Below are 18,356 nucleotides of genomic sequence, written 5' to 3' on the forward strand. Positions count from 1 at the left end.
GAAAATATACTCAGCGCCACACCATATGATTCTATTTGTTATTTTCCAATTGGTGAAAGCGCAACTGAGCATCGATTGTAACATCCCAAGTAATGATGTCAAGCTTCCGTTGTTTTATAAAGATTTATTTCAATCACAACACGGCACCTGCACGTAAAAGCAGAGCGTGCTCTCCCTTCCACTCTCGCTCCTGTGTGATGGGTTTAATTGCGATCACGAAAAAAACAGTGATCACAAAATACTGACAGTCTAGAGGGTGTAGTAATTTGGAAATTTTCCGCGGGTTAGGAATGAGTTTCCGTTTCAGTGGTAAACCGCACGGGCGATGACAACGCATGAGGCTTCTCCTTTTTACGCATGCGTAGTTTGCGCAAACGCAGAAGCGGGGAGGTCCTTAAACGCAACTTAAACGAAGTGTGGACAGGTATAAAAAATGCCCTGGAGAAAATTATCTATCCTAGTGTAGACGTAGCCTGAGAGGTGGTTCAGGAACCTCGAGCACACGAAGCAAGAATCACACCACTCGAGTAATGAGCCTATAACGGGACCAATTAGCCCCTTTTCAGCAGTCATATGTGTTATTATACAAAGAACTCAAAACTAACCCTTTACTAAGGGGTGTGTGTGACATGTGACTGCAGATCGTCCCGGGTCCGACTCCTGGAGAATTTCCCCATTATCTGTAGTCACGTGCAGCAATGTGACACTATAAAAACAATCCAAATTTCCTTCGGCGCTCAGCTAGGAGCTGGATCCACAATAATCGATAACCGATAATCATACCACTGGAACAATGAGCCATTGACGCAAGTAACTTCCCCAAGATCTGCAGTCATATGTGCAACAATGTGACAATATACAACAGATGCAAAACAACAGGGCTCGTTCAGGAGTCGGACCCGGGACCTCTCACACTCAAAGCGAGAATCATATCACTAGACCAACAAGCCACTGTGACATGTTCCAGCGCCCCTTATCAATCTGACACAAGGGCAACCGTGTGACAGCCGCCTAAGTGTCTGAAGTATATCGTTCACGAAAGGGTTCATCCAAGAGTTGGTTAGGGGACATTGCGCACACGAAGCAGGAATCACACCACTCGAGTAATGAGCCTCTCACGGGAAAAATTATTCTGCAGTCATCTGTGTTATTATGTGACATTATGCAATGTACTCAAAACTGACACTTTACTAAGGGGCTCGTCCGGGGACCTCTCGCACCCAAAGCGAGAATCATACCGCTAGACCAGTACTTCTCAAATGGTGGGGCGCGCCCCCCCAGGGGGGTGCAGAGCGATGCCAGGGGTGGCGCGAGTGACCTCGGGGAACATGCTTTTTTTTTTTTTTTTTTTTTTTGCCGTACTAGAATAAAGTGTACTTGCACATCCACTCCGTGGGTGGCAGTGGCGCTCTCATTTTCAAAGTGCGTGCAGTATTTTTGAAGTAAGCAAGAGCACATGGAAGAGACTCATGCAGAGCTGGACTCACGCAGCGACCCACTGTCTTCTCCAGATCTCACGTGTCCGGCCGAGAAGTGCCGTTTTCGGCTTGGGATCGTCACGACCACCGCCCTCACCTACGGTCTCCCTCGGCCGCCGAGAATGCGCTTTTTTCGGGCCGTTTGCCTTTTGGCTTTGACTTTTAATATAGTGGGAAATGAGGAAAGACCACTGTTTACTGAGTCTAAAAATGATTATAGCGGAGATTCTGAAGCCAAATCAGTTAAGACGCCACTTAAAGACATTAGACCTCAATCTCATTGATAAGCCGCTTGATTGTTTTTCAGCGAAAACGTGCCGAATATGGCCAATTGTCACAATCGTCCCGCTTTGTCAGTGTTATATCAGTAAACCAGTGAGCACTGTGGTGAATCAGCGAAAATAAAAACTTTCCTTCTGTCCAAAGACACTTTCCCCCCCCCTTGTATTCAATTTTGTTTTTTTCGGTCAAATTTTTTGGCATGTTGTCCTGAAGAGTAAATGTTTCTAATCATTTTGAATTTATTATTTACTGATTTTATTACATTTTATTTTTCAGTATCAAATGGTCAAAAATGTACCTTGAGTGTATTTTTACAGTTTGGATGTAGAGTGTAGGATGTTTTGAGTAGTCTTAAAACGAATGTTTATTTTTTTGCATTCGTGGATTGTTGAGAGATTATTAAAAAAAAAAAAAAAAAAAAAAAAAGAATGTATTTATTGTGAATTTTGATCTAATTTAGGTTCAAATACTGCTATTTAAATTTCCAAATAAAATCCAAACATTTATTCTGGAAGTTTTCAAAATGTTTGTTTAGTGGCTTTTGAAAACAAAGGTTTGAATCTAACGATAGATCACCTGAACAATACACATACAAGTTTGTATAAGTCGATAGATTTATTTTGCTTTGATTATTCAGCCAGCAAATAATTAGGTTCATATTCGTGAGACATTTCTCACGAAGCCCTGACCCCTGTTCAATAATCTGTTTGGTTTTGTTAATTTCCCGTCCCCAGCAAAAAGCGTACACACAAACTATGCTGTTATATTGTCCCTACCAATGTTGAGAACAAACCTACACCCTTGCAGAAGAGTGATGTAATTAATAGATGGGGAATTTTCTTAAAGGCACACTGACACAACAGAGTGGACAGTGACACTGGGCACAAAGGTTTTTTTTAATTATTTTATTTTATTTTAAAACAACACATGTCAAGATAGTTCATACAGGACAATAAAATCATAGCAATGATCTTGTTTTTTCCCGCCTACTTATTTTAGTTGTTTTATAGACTGAATTTGAATAAAACACTAGGGACATGACAAAATTGAATAACAACCTTTTACCACAAGTAAATTACATTTTAAAAATAGAATTTTGGAGCCTGTACCCTTCAATTTGTGTTCGAGGGCCACTCATATTACATTAAAAAATAAGTTCAATGAGTATTTGTCCAACTTTAGTGAAATTAAGACTTAATTTATACACACAAATGGCTCCCTATTTAAAAAAAAAAAAAAAAAAAAAAACATAAAGTAAATGTTTAAAAGATTGTCGTTGTTACCTGTCAGGAAACTTTGCATGTACGTTATTTCCTAATTCAAGGTGCAATAAATGGTGAACATGTCAAAAAATGTAAATTACTGCACTAATGTAATTTTACTTTTAGAAAAACAAATGTTGCACTTAACCCCCCCCCCCCTCCCTATTTCATAGTTGTTCCACACAAAAAAGAAAAATGCATCAGGGTACAGCCACTCCCCCCCCCCAGCAATTCTGGTTGTGATGACACAACTGGTGATTATGTTGAGTTTTCTAGTGCTGCGCTAGCTAGTACATGTTGACAGAATGACAGAACGGTCACACGGAAACAAGAGAGCAACTAGAAAGCGTATTGATAGCATGCTAGTAGAACTCTGCAGTTCATTCTGGATGTGACATCATCTTGTGTTCAGCGATTCTTTAGTGGGTGGGGCCACATAATGTGTCCACACTGTTAAAGCTACAGTATATAACAAAGAAATTGTATTGAATGATTTCAAAAGGTTTATTAGTAAAATTATATATATTTAATCAAGTATCCAAAGTCATGTTAGCTATTTTGCCTGCAAACCTAGGCTACGGCTAACTTTAGCACAAAATGTCCCCTCTGTTAGTGTCCACTCTGTTAGGTCAAAATGGCTACAACCAAAAAAAATGTCCCTTTTTTTGTGTTTTTCATCAGATTGATTGGAAACAAAATATAGTAACAAGAGGTGACATGGGGGGCACTATTTGACTTTTCAGCTAAGGGCGCCCAAAGGGGTAGCAGCAGCCTTGGTGTGATAAACAATACAAATGTAACTGGTAAACCAGTTTTGACTTATGACAGGAACCTCAATATTTTGCCATTGTCTTTTTTCAATCTCATTAACGCATGTGGTGTGCCTCAGCTGCTGGGACGACACAGATGTGGCCTTTATCTGGTGGATCATAAAAGCTCCAATAACCGCATCATTATTGGTGAGTTACAATGGGAGCCATTGAGTCACAGCAAGCATCATATATAAAGCCTCAGTGATGCGCGTGCGTGTGTGTGCGTGACCAGGAAGTAACCTGCTAAGACACACAGTGCTGTCAATGGACAAACAAATCCAAATGCAAAGCTCTTTCAATCACATTCGCTTTTATTTAGTCTTGTAACACCGAAGGCATTTTTGAAGAAATTGGTCTTGTCTCACTCTTAACTCTTAAAAGTTTCTCGTTCTCAGAGTGGCTGGTGAGGCAGACTCGGGAATTCATGTCAAGTTTAAGACTCATTTACTAGTCTTCATTGTCATTAATAACATTTTAAGAATGCATTGCCCCCAGTTTCCTGACATAGTTGCCACTTAGCTGGCCCTTGTTTGGCCCAGGGACGAGTGGGTCCTCGCTAAGCCCCAGTTTCAGTCCCTTGGGTATGGAGAACCAAATGGGAAAGAATGAAATATATGAATAAATCTTTAAATAAATATTTAAATGTGTCATTAATTAATTAAAATGGGAATTAAAGGGTATGAAAACGCAAAGGGGGTGTGAGACATCAATAGAACCGTTATGTGCCAAGACAACAAATACTGATAAAGTTGACAAAAAAATCAATCACATTAATGAGCAATTATCGAAAATAGATCGAAAATGACGAACATTTCCGAAAGTGGTCCGGAAACAGCCGAATGGGGCGTAGACTTCATAACAAGGAAACGAAAGGTCGAGGCAGGTGCCATCGTTGTTTATCGACGAGAGAGTTGCGTTCGTGTTTTATCAAAAAATCACTAAAATGGTTCAAACCTGTCATGCTATGTGGTTTACAAATAGCCATTTGTCGCAATGTAGTACCCATGAGTTCCCGAACGCGAAAAAAAGAGCTGAAATACGCAGACAATGAGTAAAGTTCGTCAGTGCTCAGAGGGCTAATTTTGCAGACCCAGCCTCCGGCACGGTTTTGTGTGGTGCGCATTTCACACCTGAAAGCTATACGAACTATGGGCAAATGAAATCTGGTTTTGCTAAGAAATTGCTGCTGAAAGCAGATGCGGTGCCCGGTGAAAGAGGACGATGACTGGCTCTGATGAGACTACCTCACCACCCCAGGCAAAGCAAAGGAGGGAAATGGCCAGAGTGAGTACTCTTTTATAATAAAAAATATATCACGCATTGGATATAGGACTGGACACATGTATAAATTATCGCTCGTAAAATATATAGAACAAATCCTCAAATCCCATTCATATTTGTGTCGGTTGGCAGAGCGAAACCGATGATAGCACATTAAATGATAATTATTCTATACATTACTTTATTTTGCGGTCACGTTGTATCATCTTCACAAAAAGAAATGCAAAACAAACCATTCGATGATTCTGTTGCTGCCGGTGTTTCATCAGTGTGATTGCTCCCCTCAATGATCCTTTCATTAGGCTGCATTGGCTTTCGTTTGGGCTCAAATTGATAACCCAAAACACCAAAGAAAGGTTCATAACTCTCCTCGTCACCATTAGAAGAATGTTCGTTACGTCGGATTCGTCGCTGCAAACGGAAACAAAATTGTCCGCCATCATTGCCGCCATTCAGTACTAAGCACTGAGCCGGTTGTTTCCCTATAGTGACGTCACGCACACAATATGCTAGATTTCCGGCATCTCGGGGGTCCTTTTAGCTTGACAATCGACCTAATTTCTATCATTTTCTTGGTCTTGCGATGTGTGTAATTACACGAAGTGGCATGATATGAATTCAAAAGGCATGCGTTGATGGATAAATGATGGAATATTAGCATTTCCCCAGGTGTTGTCATACCTTTTAAATAAATCAAAGTATCATTAAAATTTAAATAAAGATGAAAATTTAAATTAAAACTAAAAATAAAATTAATTTATTTTGTTGCCAAAGTTTGTGACACCCACTGACTTTGATGAGTTTGAAAGATAAAATAAATTCATAAAGTGCTGTAACACATGCACATTGAAATAATTAAATAGTGAAATCATTTTCATATAATTTTAATCTTGATTTTAATTTTCATTTAAACTTTATTTTTACCTCTGCTGGCAATTTTTTGGTCGGGGGTATTTCATGCTTTTTTTTTATTGGTTATTTTTTATGTTAATGTTAATATGATTTTAATGAGAAATGAGCACTTTATGTTATCGTTTTTGAAGTTGCGTTCGGTAAGCCTTTTTCAATGAATCAAAACTTGCAAATCTCATGATTTGATTTGGATGGGTAAAATTCATCCAATCATCTCCCAGAAATGGCAATAGCAACTAAATTCAGTGTATTTATTGGTTTGGAGACGCGAACCGGTCATGTCCTTCACTAGCATGTTTAGGTCTGAAGGGGGTTAATGACACATTTGATCTTTATTTCAATTTAATTTTAATTTTAATGACATGTTTAAGTATTTTAAGATTTATTTATATATTTCATTCTATCCCATTTGGTCCCCATACTTGAGCAAGTGCTTATTTGATTGAAACAGAAAGAACCGGTACTCAGCCAAGTACGAGCTGCACTGTTACAGTATATTCTGCCACGGTTTCATGAAACATGAGTGTTATGTATAGGGTGACCAAACGTCTTCTTTTGCCTGGACATGTCCACTTTTTACATCCTGTCCGGCAGGGTTTTATAAATTCATGAAAATGTCCGGTTCTCATTACTTTTTGCGGGACCAATTAGCATTTGTTGAAACTGACTGACACTTTGCACAGAATACTACGGTACTGTGCTACCTGTGATGTGTTCCTGGAGAGCCTGCCCAGTGGTTGGTTCCTCTGTGCTCAGTGACAGAGAGGACAGAAGTCGGAGCAGTGTTACATCATCCCCCAAAATGCCTAAGCGCAAGTGCTTCTTCACAGATGAGCTGCAAAAAAAAAAAATCCCTACATGCCGTCCTGGTCGGTGCAATACAATTTCTCGAACGCACTTCTTACAAAGACTTTCATACTTATTGAGTAACCGAGAACTGCTGGCAAAGATCAGCTCTACAGAAAAATATGCATTGGCAGACAAGGAAAATAAAGAAGAATAGCAGGGAGAAGAATAAAACAGGGATGAGGAAGAAACTAAGGACTAAAGTGACATTATAATAGGAATAATAAAGCCTGTTGAGTAACTTCTCGGAATCTGAATTTGTGTCTTTGGTTATATAGCTATTATTTTGTTATAAAACTGGATTTTTGTGTCCATACGGAGGAGGCATTATTATTAAATATATATTAAAGTGATTCGGCATATTTGAGTGAAATTTGAGTATAATTAAGTATCTCGAGGCCGGGCCAAGGGTTCTCTTTTGGAAATCAAAATATGGTCACCCTAGTTATTTAGCACATTTGTTATGGAATGTGTGGTTAGAATTTGATTTGTTTACATATGCAGTTAAGTACGATCTTGTTACAGTCAAACCCAACTACATTTTCACATTTTTTGCTTGCATGTGGATAGTTTACATTATTAAATTATTATCAGGGTTGAAAGTGGGCCGGAACGGCGTTCTGTCATGAAATAAGAAGGTGGAAATTATGACGGCAACTGTCAAAAACCCATGTTTAAAAAAACGCTGCCACGCAGGCATCTCCAATTAGAACAATCTACTAACGTCAGATTTACATACAAAAGTGTCAACAACAAGCCTAATAAAGAGCTTGTGTAGCGTCATCCGTTTCCACCGATATTTATTGTTCATTTATTTATTCTACGTAGTTCTTCTCAGTGTCTCTTTGTATCTGACAAGTTGCGGCGCCCTGCACAGTGCAAATGCACTGCAGAACTCTCAGCAAAAAAAATAAAATAAAAAAAAAAAAAAAAAAAAAAAAATAATAATAATAATAATTGTAAACAACTGGACTCTGCTGTCTGTTCAGTTGGCTGACATACTAACATGTGATCAGCATGGATAGTTAGCTGTGATTGGTTCAAATGCACCTTCTTTTGGAACAACAAATGGGGGGGGGGGGGAATCTTGTTGAATTAAAGGGGCACTGCAACGGGAAATGGATCAGATCTTTAAGAGAAAGGAAAAAGTTAATGAGGTTTATTTTGTTGTATTCTATTTATTTTATTTCATTTGGGTAGTTCAGAACATCTTCCATGTTAGTGTGCACTTTGAACTTATTTTATTTATTTAAGCAAGGCTACTTGTTAATTTCCTTATAATTAAAAAAGTTAATGTTTGCTTTGTCTTCAAAATATATTCCATTTCACTGTGCATAATATAAGTCATTTGTACTTTTTTTAAAAATGCATGTTACTTATATCTTTATTTTTAAAAAAGTTGATATTATCTTCAGTTTTAATGTACATTTAATGTTCTTGAAAAGTTAAAATTGAGGTTTTGCTTTTAGATTTGAGGAATTATAAAAATTAGATGGAGTTTTAGATGGAATTTTGTAAATCAGTGAAAAAATACAATTTTGAACGGAAATCAGTTTCTCACTTATGCCTTATTCCACTGTAATGTAGCAGCCTAATGCATGTGTGAAACTGATTAATTCATTCATTCATTTTCTGTGCCGCTTATCCTCACGAAGGTGAGGATAAAGTCACGAAGGTCCCAATCCAAGCTAACTATGGGCAGTATACAGAGTACACCCTGAATCGGTTGCCAGCCAAACTCAGCGCACAAGGAGGCATACACAGTCATACCTAGGGACAATTTAGAGTGTTTGATCAGACTACATGCATGTTTTTGGGATGTGGTGGGGAAACCAGAGTACCTGGAGAAAACCCACGCAGGCATGGTGAAAACATGCAAACTCCACACTGGAAGGGCGGAGCCTGGGATTGAACCCTTCATCTCAGAACTGTGAGGGGAACGTGCTAACCACTGTGTGTGTGAAACCTGCTTTGTTTTATTGTGTGCTATATTTACAACTGTGCCAATAGCAGTTTTAGCATTTCAGTGGTTTTAGGAAGTTTAAGAAAAAAAATTTAAACAGATTTTAAGCTTTCCAATGATGTATCACACATGCATATAAGACAATTTTGTAATTTGGACCAATTAGGGGTCTCAGAGTCTTCAAGTCACCTGAGTGTGTCCGCTATACAGTGGTATGAAAACGTATCAGAACCATTTGGAATTTCTCACATTTCTGCATAAAATCGCCATCAAATGTGATCTGATCTTCTTCTTCCGTCTAATAAGTAAGTGAACCATCACATTTTATATTTTGTGCCCCCCCGTTTGGCAGCAATAACTTCAACCAGACGCTTCCTGTAGCTGCAGATCAGTCCGGCACATTAATCAGGACTAATCTTGGCCCATTCTTCTTCAGTTACATTCCTGGAATGTCTGGCGTGAATCGCTGTCTTTAGGTCATGCCACAGCATCTCAATGGGGTTCATGTCTGGACTTTGACTTGGCCACTCCAGAACGTGTATTTTGTTCTTCTGAAACCATTCTGAAGTTGATTTTACTTCTGTGTTTTGGATCATTGTCTTGTTGCAGCATCCATCCTCTTTTTAGCTTCAACTGATGACAGACGGCCTTAGGTTTTCCTGCAAAACTTTTGAATTCATTCTTCCATTAATGATGGCAAGTTTTTCAGGCCCTAAGGTAGCAAAAGGTAGGTTTGTTGGTGAGCAGTTCTATTTTTCCTTCACGCATGGCGTTGTGTATTACTCCCAAATAATTCAACTTTTGTTTCAACAGTCCACAAAATATTTTGTCAAAACTTGTTTGGATTGTCCAAGTGCCTTTTTGCGAACATTAAACAAGCAACAATGTTTTTTTTAGACATTAGTGGCCTCCTCTGTGGAGTCCTCCCATGAACACCATTCTTGGCCATAGTTTTACATATACTGTATAGTTTATGTGTGTACACAGATATTGGACTGTGCCAGTGAGTTCTGTAAGTCTTTAGCAGACATTCTAGGGTTCTTTTTTTTACCTCTCTGAGTATTTTGTGCTGAACTCTTGGCATCATCTTTGGTGGACGGCCACTCCTTGGGAGAGAAGCAACAGTGCCAAACTCTCCATTTGTAGAAAACTTCTCTGACTGTTGATTGATGAACATCTAGATTTTAAGAGATGCTTTTGTATCCTTTTCCAGCTTTATACAAATCAACAATCCTTGATCGCAGGTCTTCAGACAGTTCTTTTGACCAAGCCATGATGCACATCTGACAATGCTTCTCATCAAGACATTTCTTACCAGGTGTGTGTTTTATAGTGGGCAGGGCAGCTATAAAACCACCAGTGAGTGGGCACACACCTGACTTATAATGTTTGGTAAAAGTTGGCTTTATGTCTCCTTAGGCAGACGGTTCACTTACTTATTTGAACCCCTATTGTCATTGTTTGCATGCTATCCTCATTAAAATTATGAAAACCTGTGAATGTTTTGGTGATTTTAGTTAAAGCAGACGCTGTATTTTCATCTGTGTGATTCTGAAAAAGATCAGATCACATTTTATGGTGATTTTATGCAAAAATGTGAGAAATTCCAAAAGGTTCAGATACTTTTTCATACCACTGTATTTATAATACATATATTGTGTATAAACGTATATTACATTTTTTCATCGGGAAAAAATACTTTTACTTGAATTTTGTAGCTAGTACGTTTGTACTTGAGTATTTTTTTCTAAGATACTTGTACTTTTATTTAAGTATTTTTTTGCACCTGTATCTGTACTTTTCCTTAAGTTAAAAAAAAAAAAAAAAAAAAAGTGAATGTGAATGTGATTACTTCATCCACCACTGGACCTAATTGATATACATCAAGTTAGGCATGTTTTCCAGCCCGTAAATTACTACTTATTAAAAATTGGTGTTCAGGACAGGTTGAGCGGCACGGTGGCTGGGTGGTTAGCACATCCACCTCACAGTTCTGAGATCAAGGGTTCAATCTTCGGCCTTCCTGTGTGGAATTTGCATGTTCTCCCCGTGCCTGCGTGGGTTTTCTCCGGGAACTAAGGTTTCCTCCCGCCTCCCAAAAACATGCATGGTAGGCTGATTGAACACTCTAAATTGTCCGTAGGTATGAGTGTGTGCGTGAATGGTTGTATGTCTCCTTGTGCCCTGCGATTGGCTGGCAACCAGTTCAGGGTGTACCCTGCCTACTGCCTGTAGTTATCTGGGATAGGCTCCAGCACCTCCGCGAACCTAGTTAGGAAAAAGTGGCATGGAAAATGAATGAATGAATGAAAAACAGGTTCATTAAAAATTGAGTTTGGTTTACTTATCATATGTAACTAAGCTGTATCTTAGCATTTACACTGTACCCAGTAGTCATGACAAGACCGTTATGGTCTATGATTTTGCACAGTAAAGCATAATTGTGTATGAAGACATTTCATTTTAAACTTTGTATTTAGGTCAACTTCATCATCTTCATCAATGTGATCCGTATTCTGGTGCAGAAACTGCGATCTCCTGGTGTTGGTGGCAATGACACCAGTCACTTCAAGTGAGAACTCATTTGATACTAAATACTGTAAATAACAACAAAATACTTGCAAAGCATGCATTAATGAATCATGTGGGATTGCAGGAGACTGGCCAAATCTACTCTGCTGCTCATTCCGCTTTTTGGGATGCACTACATGGTGTTTGCTTTTTTACCAGAAAACACAGGAGCAGAGGCTCGTATTTTCATAGAACTTGGTTTAGGATCCTTCCAGGTAGAATACTTACACAGTCATACAATCATTTAATATTAAAAGGCATACTATCATACTGTAAATAATTTATAACCTTTACTGTTGTTTTGTGACAGGGATTTGTTGTGGCTCTACTCTACTGTTTCTTAAATGGTGAAGTAAGTGGCTTTAAAACACTGGCATAGCAGCATAAAGGATTGTATTATTTTTTTTAATTTCATCAAAATTTGTAAATTTCAATTATTATGTATGTCCTTGATATTTAAACCAAATTCCCAACAAGAATATCAGGTCACTATGGGGCGCCGTTTGTAAAGCAGAACATGCTAAAAATTACGACAACATTTTTTCACATTTAGCGCCACACAGTGTTAAAAACATGGTGTGAAATTTTTACAATCCCTTTTTTTTTTTTTTTTTGCACACTTACAACATTATTTAGCAACTTAAATATTTATTTTTATATAATAAGTATTGGACTTGAATGTGTAAATCCAGAACTAAATATTTATTTAAATCATAAATATAAATGTTAAATGTACAGTTGGGAGAACAAGTATTTGATATACTGCCGATTTTGCTGGTTTTCCCACTTGCAAGCCATGTAGAGGTGTGTAATTTGTATCATAAGTTCTCTTCAACTGTGAGGGACGGAATCTAATACAAAAATCCAGAAAATCACATTGTATAATTTTTAAATAATAAATTTGAATTTAACTGCATGAAATAAGTATTTGATACATTACCAACTAGTAAATATTTCGGCTCTTAGATCTTTTTTAAGAACCCCTCCTGTTCTCCACTCATTACCGGAAGTAACTGCACCTGTTTGAACTTGTTACCTGTATAAAAGACACCTGTTCACATGCTCAAACAAACAAACAAACAAACTCCAACCTCTCCACAATAGCCAAGACCAAAGAGCTGTGTAAGGACATCAGGTATAAAATAATAGACCTGCACAAGGCTGGGATGGGCTACAGGAAAATAAGCAAGCATCTTGGTGAGAAGGTAACGACTGTTGGAGCGATTATTAGAAAATGGAAGAAGTTCAAGTTGACGGTCAATCTGCCTCGTTCTGGGGCTCCATGCAAGATCTCACCTCGTGGGGCATCACTGATCATGAGGAAGGTGAGGGATCAGCCCAGAACTACATGGAAGGACCTGGTCAATGACCTGAAGAGAGCCGGAACCACAGTCTCGAAGAAAACCATCGGAAACACATTACGCCGTCATGGATTAAAATCCTTCAGCGCATGCAAAGTCCCGCTGCTGAAGTCAGTGCATGTCCAGACACGTCTGTAGTTTGACACTGACCATCTGGATGATCCAGAGGAGCAATGGGAGAAGGTCATGTGGTCGGATGTGACTGAAATTGAACTTTTTGGTGTAAACTCGGCTCGTCGTGTATGGAGGAAAAAGAATCATGAGTACAACCCCAAGAGCACTATCCCAACCGTGAAACATGGAGGAGGAAACATCATTTTTTGGGGCTGCTTCTCTGCCAAGGGTACAGGACGACTGCACCGTATTGAGGGGAGGATGGATGGGGCTATGTATCGCCAGATCTTGGCTGACAACCTCCTTCCTTCAGTGAAAGCCCTGAAAATGAGTCGTGGCTGGGTCTTCCAGCATGACAACGACCCAAAGCACACAGCCAAGGCAACTAAAGAGTGGCTCCGTAAGAAGCATCTCAAGGTCCTGGAGTGGTCTAGCCAGTCACCAGATCTGAACCCGATAGAAAATCTATGGAGGGAGCTGAAAGTCCGTGTTGCCCGGCAGCAGCCCCAAAACCTGAAGGCTCTGGAGAAGATCTGCATGGAGGAGTGGGCCAAAATCCCTGCTGCAGTGTGTGCAAACCTTGTCCGGGACTACAGGAAACGTTTGGTATCTGTACATTTTACGAAATGTCAAGGTTCGCTGTGAGTCAGCAACAGGAACACTTTTGCGAAATAGACCATGTTTATTGATTAGAAATTGCAAATAAATGAAGTTTATTGATTACAATCCCACAAAGGCAAGCAAAAAACAAGCATAACACAGAATAACCACAACACTAGGTCTAAACTGTCACTTGTTATCACCTAAGACCCCCACGATGCCGTTAAAACACACACAAGTACAAGAAACGATGGCGCTAGATATATAGTTGTCGAAGCTAAAACATCCCCACGCTACAGCTAAAGCACAACGAGTTCCCTGGTAATGAATCAAGCTCCTACCTGTCGACAATGAGCGGAGGGCCAGGCGCTCCAGGTCCGAGTACCCAAGGAACGAAACCAAGCGATAACGCGTTAATCCTCTGGTGGACCCTGGCGTGACCCGGAAATGTCCGGCTCTTTATTGGCACATGCCAGGTGAGAACAGAGATGGCCAGCCCCTGCTCTCAGGAGGCACATTGCCTGCCCAAAAATGGTAATCTTAACATGTTTTGCTCAACCTCTTAAAGAGCATACGACACCAGAAAAAAAGTCTTAAATGGCATTATTATGTGAATTAGAATCATATTTTGAGACGATTCGACTATATACAACAATTTAGCAAAGCGCAGATGACGAGAAATGAGTCTTTTAATCTGCCGGTTAGCCACGCCTACAATTATAGGGCTTTAGCGTCCCCAACAGGTGGATGACGTCAGCGGTAGACTAGGCTCATCGGTTTTACTATTCAGCCCATTGAGGGGGAATTGTTCAGAACGAGGAAAACGAGACGAAGAGAGCTGCAAAATGTCATTGTTTCAGTCTCTCTACTCCCAATATTTTTACAGGATATTCTTTTTATCCAAGTATTTTCCCCAATAGCTATATAAATGGCTTGAGAAAGACCAGTCAGCCCATCGAGGGGTAACTATTCACAATGAGGAAAACGCGACGAAGAGAGCGGCAAAATGTCATTGTTTCTGTCTCTTTACTTCAATATTTTTACAGGATATTCTTTTTATCCAAGTATTTTTCCCCAATAGCTATATAAATGGCTTGAGAAGGACCAGTCAGCCCGTCGAGGGGGAACTATTCACAATGAGGAAAACGCGACGAAGAGAGCAGCAAAATGTCATTGTTTCTGTCTCTTTACTTCAATATTTTTACAGGATATTCTTTTTACCCAAGTACTTTCCCCAATTGCTAAATAAATGGCATGGTCATGACAAATAACTTGTGCTAAATGGAATATAAAATAATAAAAATCCATTTATTCAAGACGACATGGCAAAATTACTCCATAATGGTCAAAACAGTCGACTTTACCTTTACTGTCACACCTGCCGAACGATATTTTATGACACCTAAATCGGACATATGTCATTTCCCTTCCCCGGCTTCGGAGAATGTAAACAGACCAGAAGGAGTGACAGCTAGCCGACATGCTAACCCGAACCGAGGGATGTTTCAAAGTCTTCGAAGTGGAAAATCACACATAACTAGCCTGGATTATTTGACATGACGACCCGGTTGTCGAGTTTCTTTGCGGATCGGCAAACCGCCCGGCGGAGAGCAATTTACAGTTCGTTCCCTGGAGGAGGGTGGCTGCAATTGTTGTGTAGCTATTGTGCTAACAGCTAACCGCTAATGAGCGTGAGGATAGCTTTTTACATGCCTATCAATGATCAAACGTAAGTAGTCCTTTATTTAAAGGAATTTTATAGTGTTTACTTTGTAATCACTGTATTCGTATTTGACATAATACAAAACAAGATGTTTACTCACTTCCTTGTAAGTCCAATGGTCCCACAGTAAATATCCACGGTGAATGGGAACCTTTTGAAACTCCAAAAAGGCGCATACGCCTCTCCCGCATACAGAATGATTTTTCTGCAGCCGTTTGGCTGGCGTGATGCAAAAAATAAAAGTATTAATCCGCAAAATCAGCTGAATCCTTCGTCCTCATACACAACAGTACACTGTAGCGTGAAGAGGACGTCTTCTACCGTACACGTCACAGCGCCCTCCTCCTCAATGCGAGACCGAAGCCGGAAGTCACTCATTTTCCTGGCGCGGGATTCAAAAAACTAAATAAATATAGCGATCGCTTCCACACACATCCAAGCGGTCCATATCATTCAGGAGCATAAAATACCGCGTGTATTATGAAATAAACATGCTTTTTCGTGTCACAAGCACTTTAAGGAGATGAGTCTCGTGTCCAAATATGATTGGTTCACTCATTGTACTTTTTAGCAGCAGATGGTTTGTATCAGGTATCTTGGTAACCATAGCAATAAGCTAAACCGCGTCAAAGTGGCGGGCAAAACCTGATAAGAAGTTGCACAGTCAGTCCGAAAGAATGTGTGCACATCAAAAACAGCAACACACAGTTAGTTACTCTTAAAGGCACTCTCAAAGGCAGTTATTGCTATATAAATGTGCAGTTATTGCTATATGTGTGTAGTTATATATGTGGATCCAGTTCGGGTCACAAAAAAGGTCACAAGAAAGGTCATAAAAGGTCATAAAAAGGTTACAGGTGTTTTTCTCCATTCACTGTATTACCGAAATGTAAATCTGATATATATACAGTGGGGAGAACAAGTATTTGATACACTGCCAATGGGTTTTCCTATTGGCAGTGTATCAAATACTTGTTCACCCCACTGTATATATAATATAAAATTCCCATTTAAAATAAATATTTCGGATATAAATTTCAGAAAAATATTTAGGATATATATATATCAGATTTACATTTCGGAAATACATTTACGATTTAAATAAATATTTAGTTCTGGATTTATACATTCAAGTCCAGTACTTATTTTAAAATAAACATTTAAGTTGCTAAACAATGTTGTAAGTGTGGGAAAAAAAAGGACTGTAAAAATTTCACACCACGTTTTTAACACTGTGTGGCGCTAAATGTGAGAAAATGTTGTCGTAATTTTCAGCATGTTCTGCTTTACAAACAGCGCCCCATAGGTCACAGGCCCTTTTTGTATGTTTTGTATGGTCAATCAAACCTCTGTGAAGTTGGCCCCCCATTAGACGCAAATCATAGATTTCATAATGTATTGACATGACACATTCCCTATTCACTGCGTCACGCCTTCCCGAAGGGGGCCGTCTAACACTCCGCTTCCTTTATTAGCAGTCGGTCACATGCAGTGATCTAACGCCGGATGTAGGTTGAAAAAGCACACAAGCTGTACTGCATACAAACAGGAAGGATTGTCTCAGGAGTGATTTGTTCGAGGATTCAAGGTAATTATTATATTTTTCGTACCATGCATTCATTTTGAAATGTTGTGAAAAAAATCAATGGGTGAAATTAGCCGCTACAGCATTGGCATTATACCTCGCAATATTTATGTAAAATGAATACTACCTGCACGTTTTTTTTGCTTTTAACTAAGAATCGAGACTCTTTTACGTCCATATCTATAAAGAATTCACGGATTTAAGCATTTATTCACAAGAATTTACAACGGAAAAAGCTCTTTGTTTACATATGGAGGCCACTAATTTCCATACTGACTAGCCTCACAGTTCGCAATATTTACGTAAAATAAATGCTATCCGCATTTTTTTTTTTTTTTTTGCTTTTAACCAAGAACTGAGACTGTTTTATGTACATATCTATAATGAATTCAGGGATTTAAACATTTACTCACAATAATTTTCAACGGAAAACTCTTTTTGTTTACATATGGTTGCCGCAAATTTCCTTACTGACTAGCATCATAGTTCGCAATATTTACTTAAAATAAATGGTACCTGCACATTTTTTTTTTTGCTTTTAACCAAGATCCGAGACTGTTTTAGGTCCATATCTATAAAGAATTCAGTAATTTTAGTATTTATTCACAAGAATTTTCAAGGGAAAAAGCTCTTTGTTTACATATGGTGCCTGCTAATTTCCTTATTGACTAGCCTCATTGTTCGCAATATTTGCGTAAAATAAATGTTACCTGCACGTTTTTGTTTAGTTTTTTTTTTGCTTTTAACCAAGAACCGAGAATGTTTTACATCCATATCTATAAAGAATTCAGAGATTTAAGCATTTAGTCACAAGAATTTTCAACGGAAAAAGCCCTTTGTCTGTGTTTCCACTCGGTCAGCTTTGATGGAGATAGGCCCCCTATGAATCGGCCCCGCTCCCCATCAATACATTATGAAGTCTATGCGTAAATATATAGAAAAAATATGTCATTCCTTTGTGCTAGGTTTGTGCTGATTCGGCCTTTTTTCATGTGTGCTGCTATCGTTTTTTAGATATTAACAATTCTTTTATAGGTCAATCTGAGGTCAACCAACCGCCCCTTTTGATTAAAAATGACTAAAAATTGGGTCAATCGTTTATGCTACATATGTGCTGGTTTATGCAGTGAGTCAAGTCATCACTTGAAATATCTCAGGCCCTCCATTTATTGCAAAATGGACCCATTTTAGAAAATTGGGAGTAAAGGGTCACACAGGGTAATGTTGCTTAGAGTGCTGCTGCCTTTTAGTGGGTAAATGAGGAGCAGCATTTAGTGTGTAAGCTACTTCATATGCTGGAGGCAGTACTGCTGACCAATTTATTAAGTCTGTGTGCGGGCCAGATGTTATTGATTTTATGACAGAGGCTGGGGGCTGGATGAAATTTGACCACGGGCCGCATTTGGCCCCCGGGCCGGACTTTGGACATGTCTGGTGTAGGCGTTAAATGTATTTCTTGTTGTTGTTTGTGTTTCTTTTCTTTCTTCTCTTGTGTTTCTTTTCTTCTGTTCCCTCATAACCCCTTCCTGTTCGCTGCTTTGTCATAATAAATGAGGTATGTTGAGT

At 39.0% G+C, this 18,356-nt stretch overlaps 1 protein-coding gene across 2 annotated transcripts in view; it reads left to right on the plus strand.

The window, feature by feature from the left end:
• Positions 1-18,356, plus strand: part of ghrhrb (growth hormone releasing hormone receptor b) — a 111,685-nt gene that overhangs the window by 91,857 nt on the left and 1,472 nt on the right. For both annotated transcript variants that reach the window (XM_057842324.1, XM_057842325.1), the window contains exons 9-12: positions 3,912-3,981; positions 11,317-11,408; positions 11,493-11,622; positions 11,718-11,759. In XM_057842324.1, coding sequence (XP_057698307.1) covers positions 3,912-3,981; positions 11,317-11,408; positions 11,493-11,622; positions 11,718-11,759 — 334 coding nt within the window. The remainder of the gene's footprint in view (positions 1-3,911; positions 3,982-11,316; positions 11,409-11,492; positions 11,623-11,717; positions 11,760-18,356) is intronic.

This window comes from Corythoichthys intestinalis, chromosome 7 (assembly GCF_030265065.1).
Source record: "Corythoichthys intestinalis isolate RoL2023-P3 chromosome 7, ASM3026506v1, whole genome shotgun sequence".
Lineage (NCBI taxonomy): Eukaryota > Metazoa > Chordata > Actinopteri > Syngnathiformes > Syngnathidae > Corythoichthys > Corythoichthys intestinalis.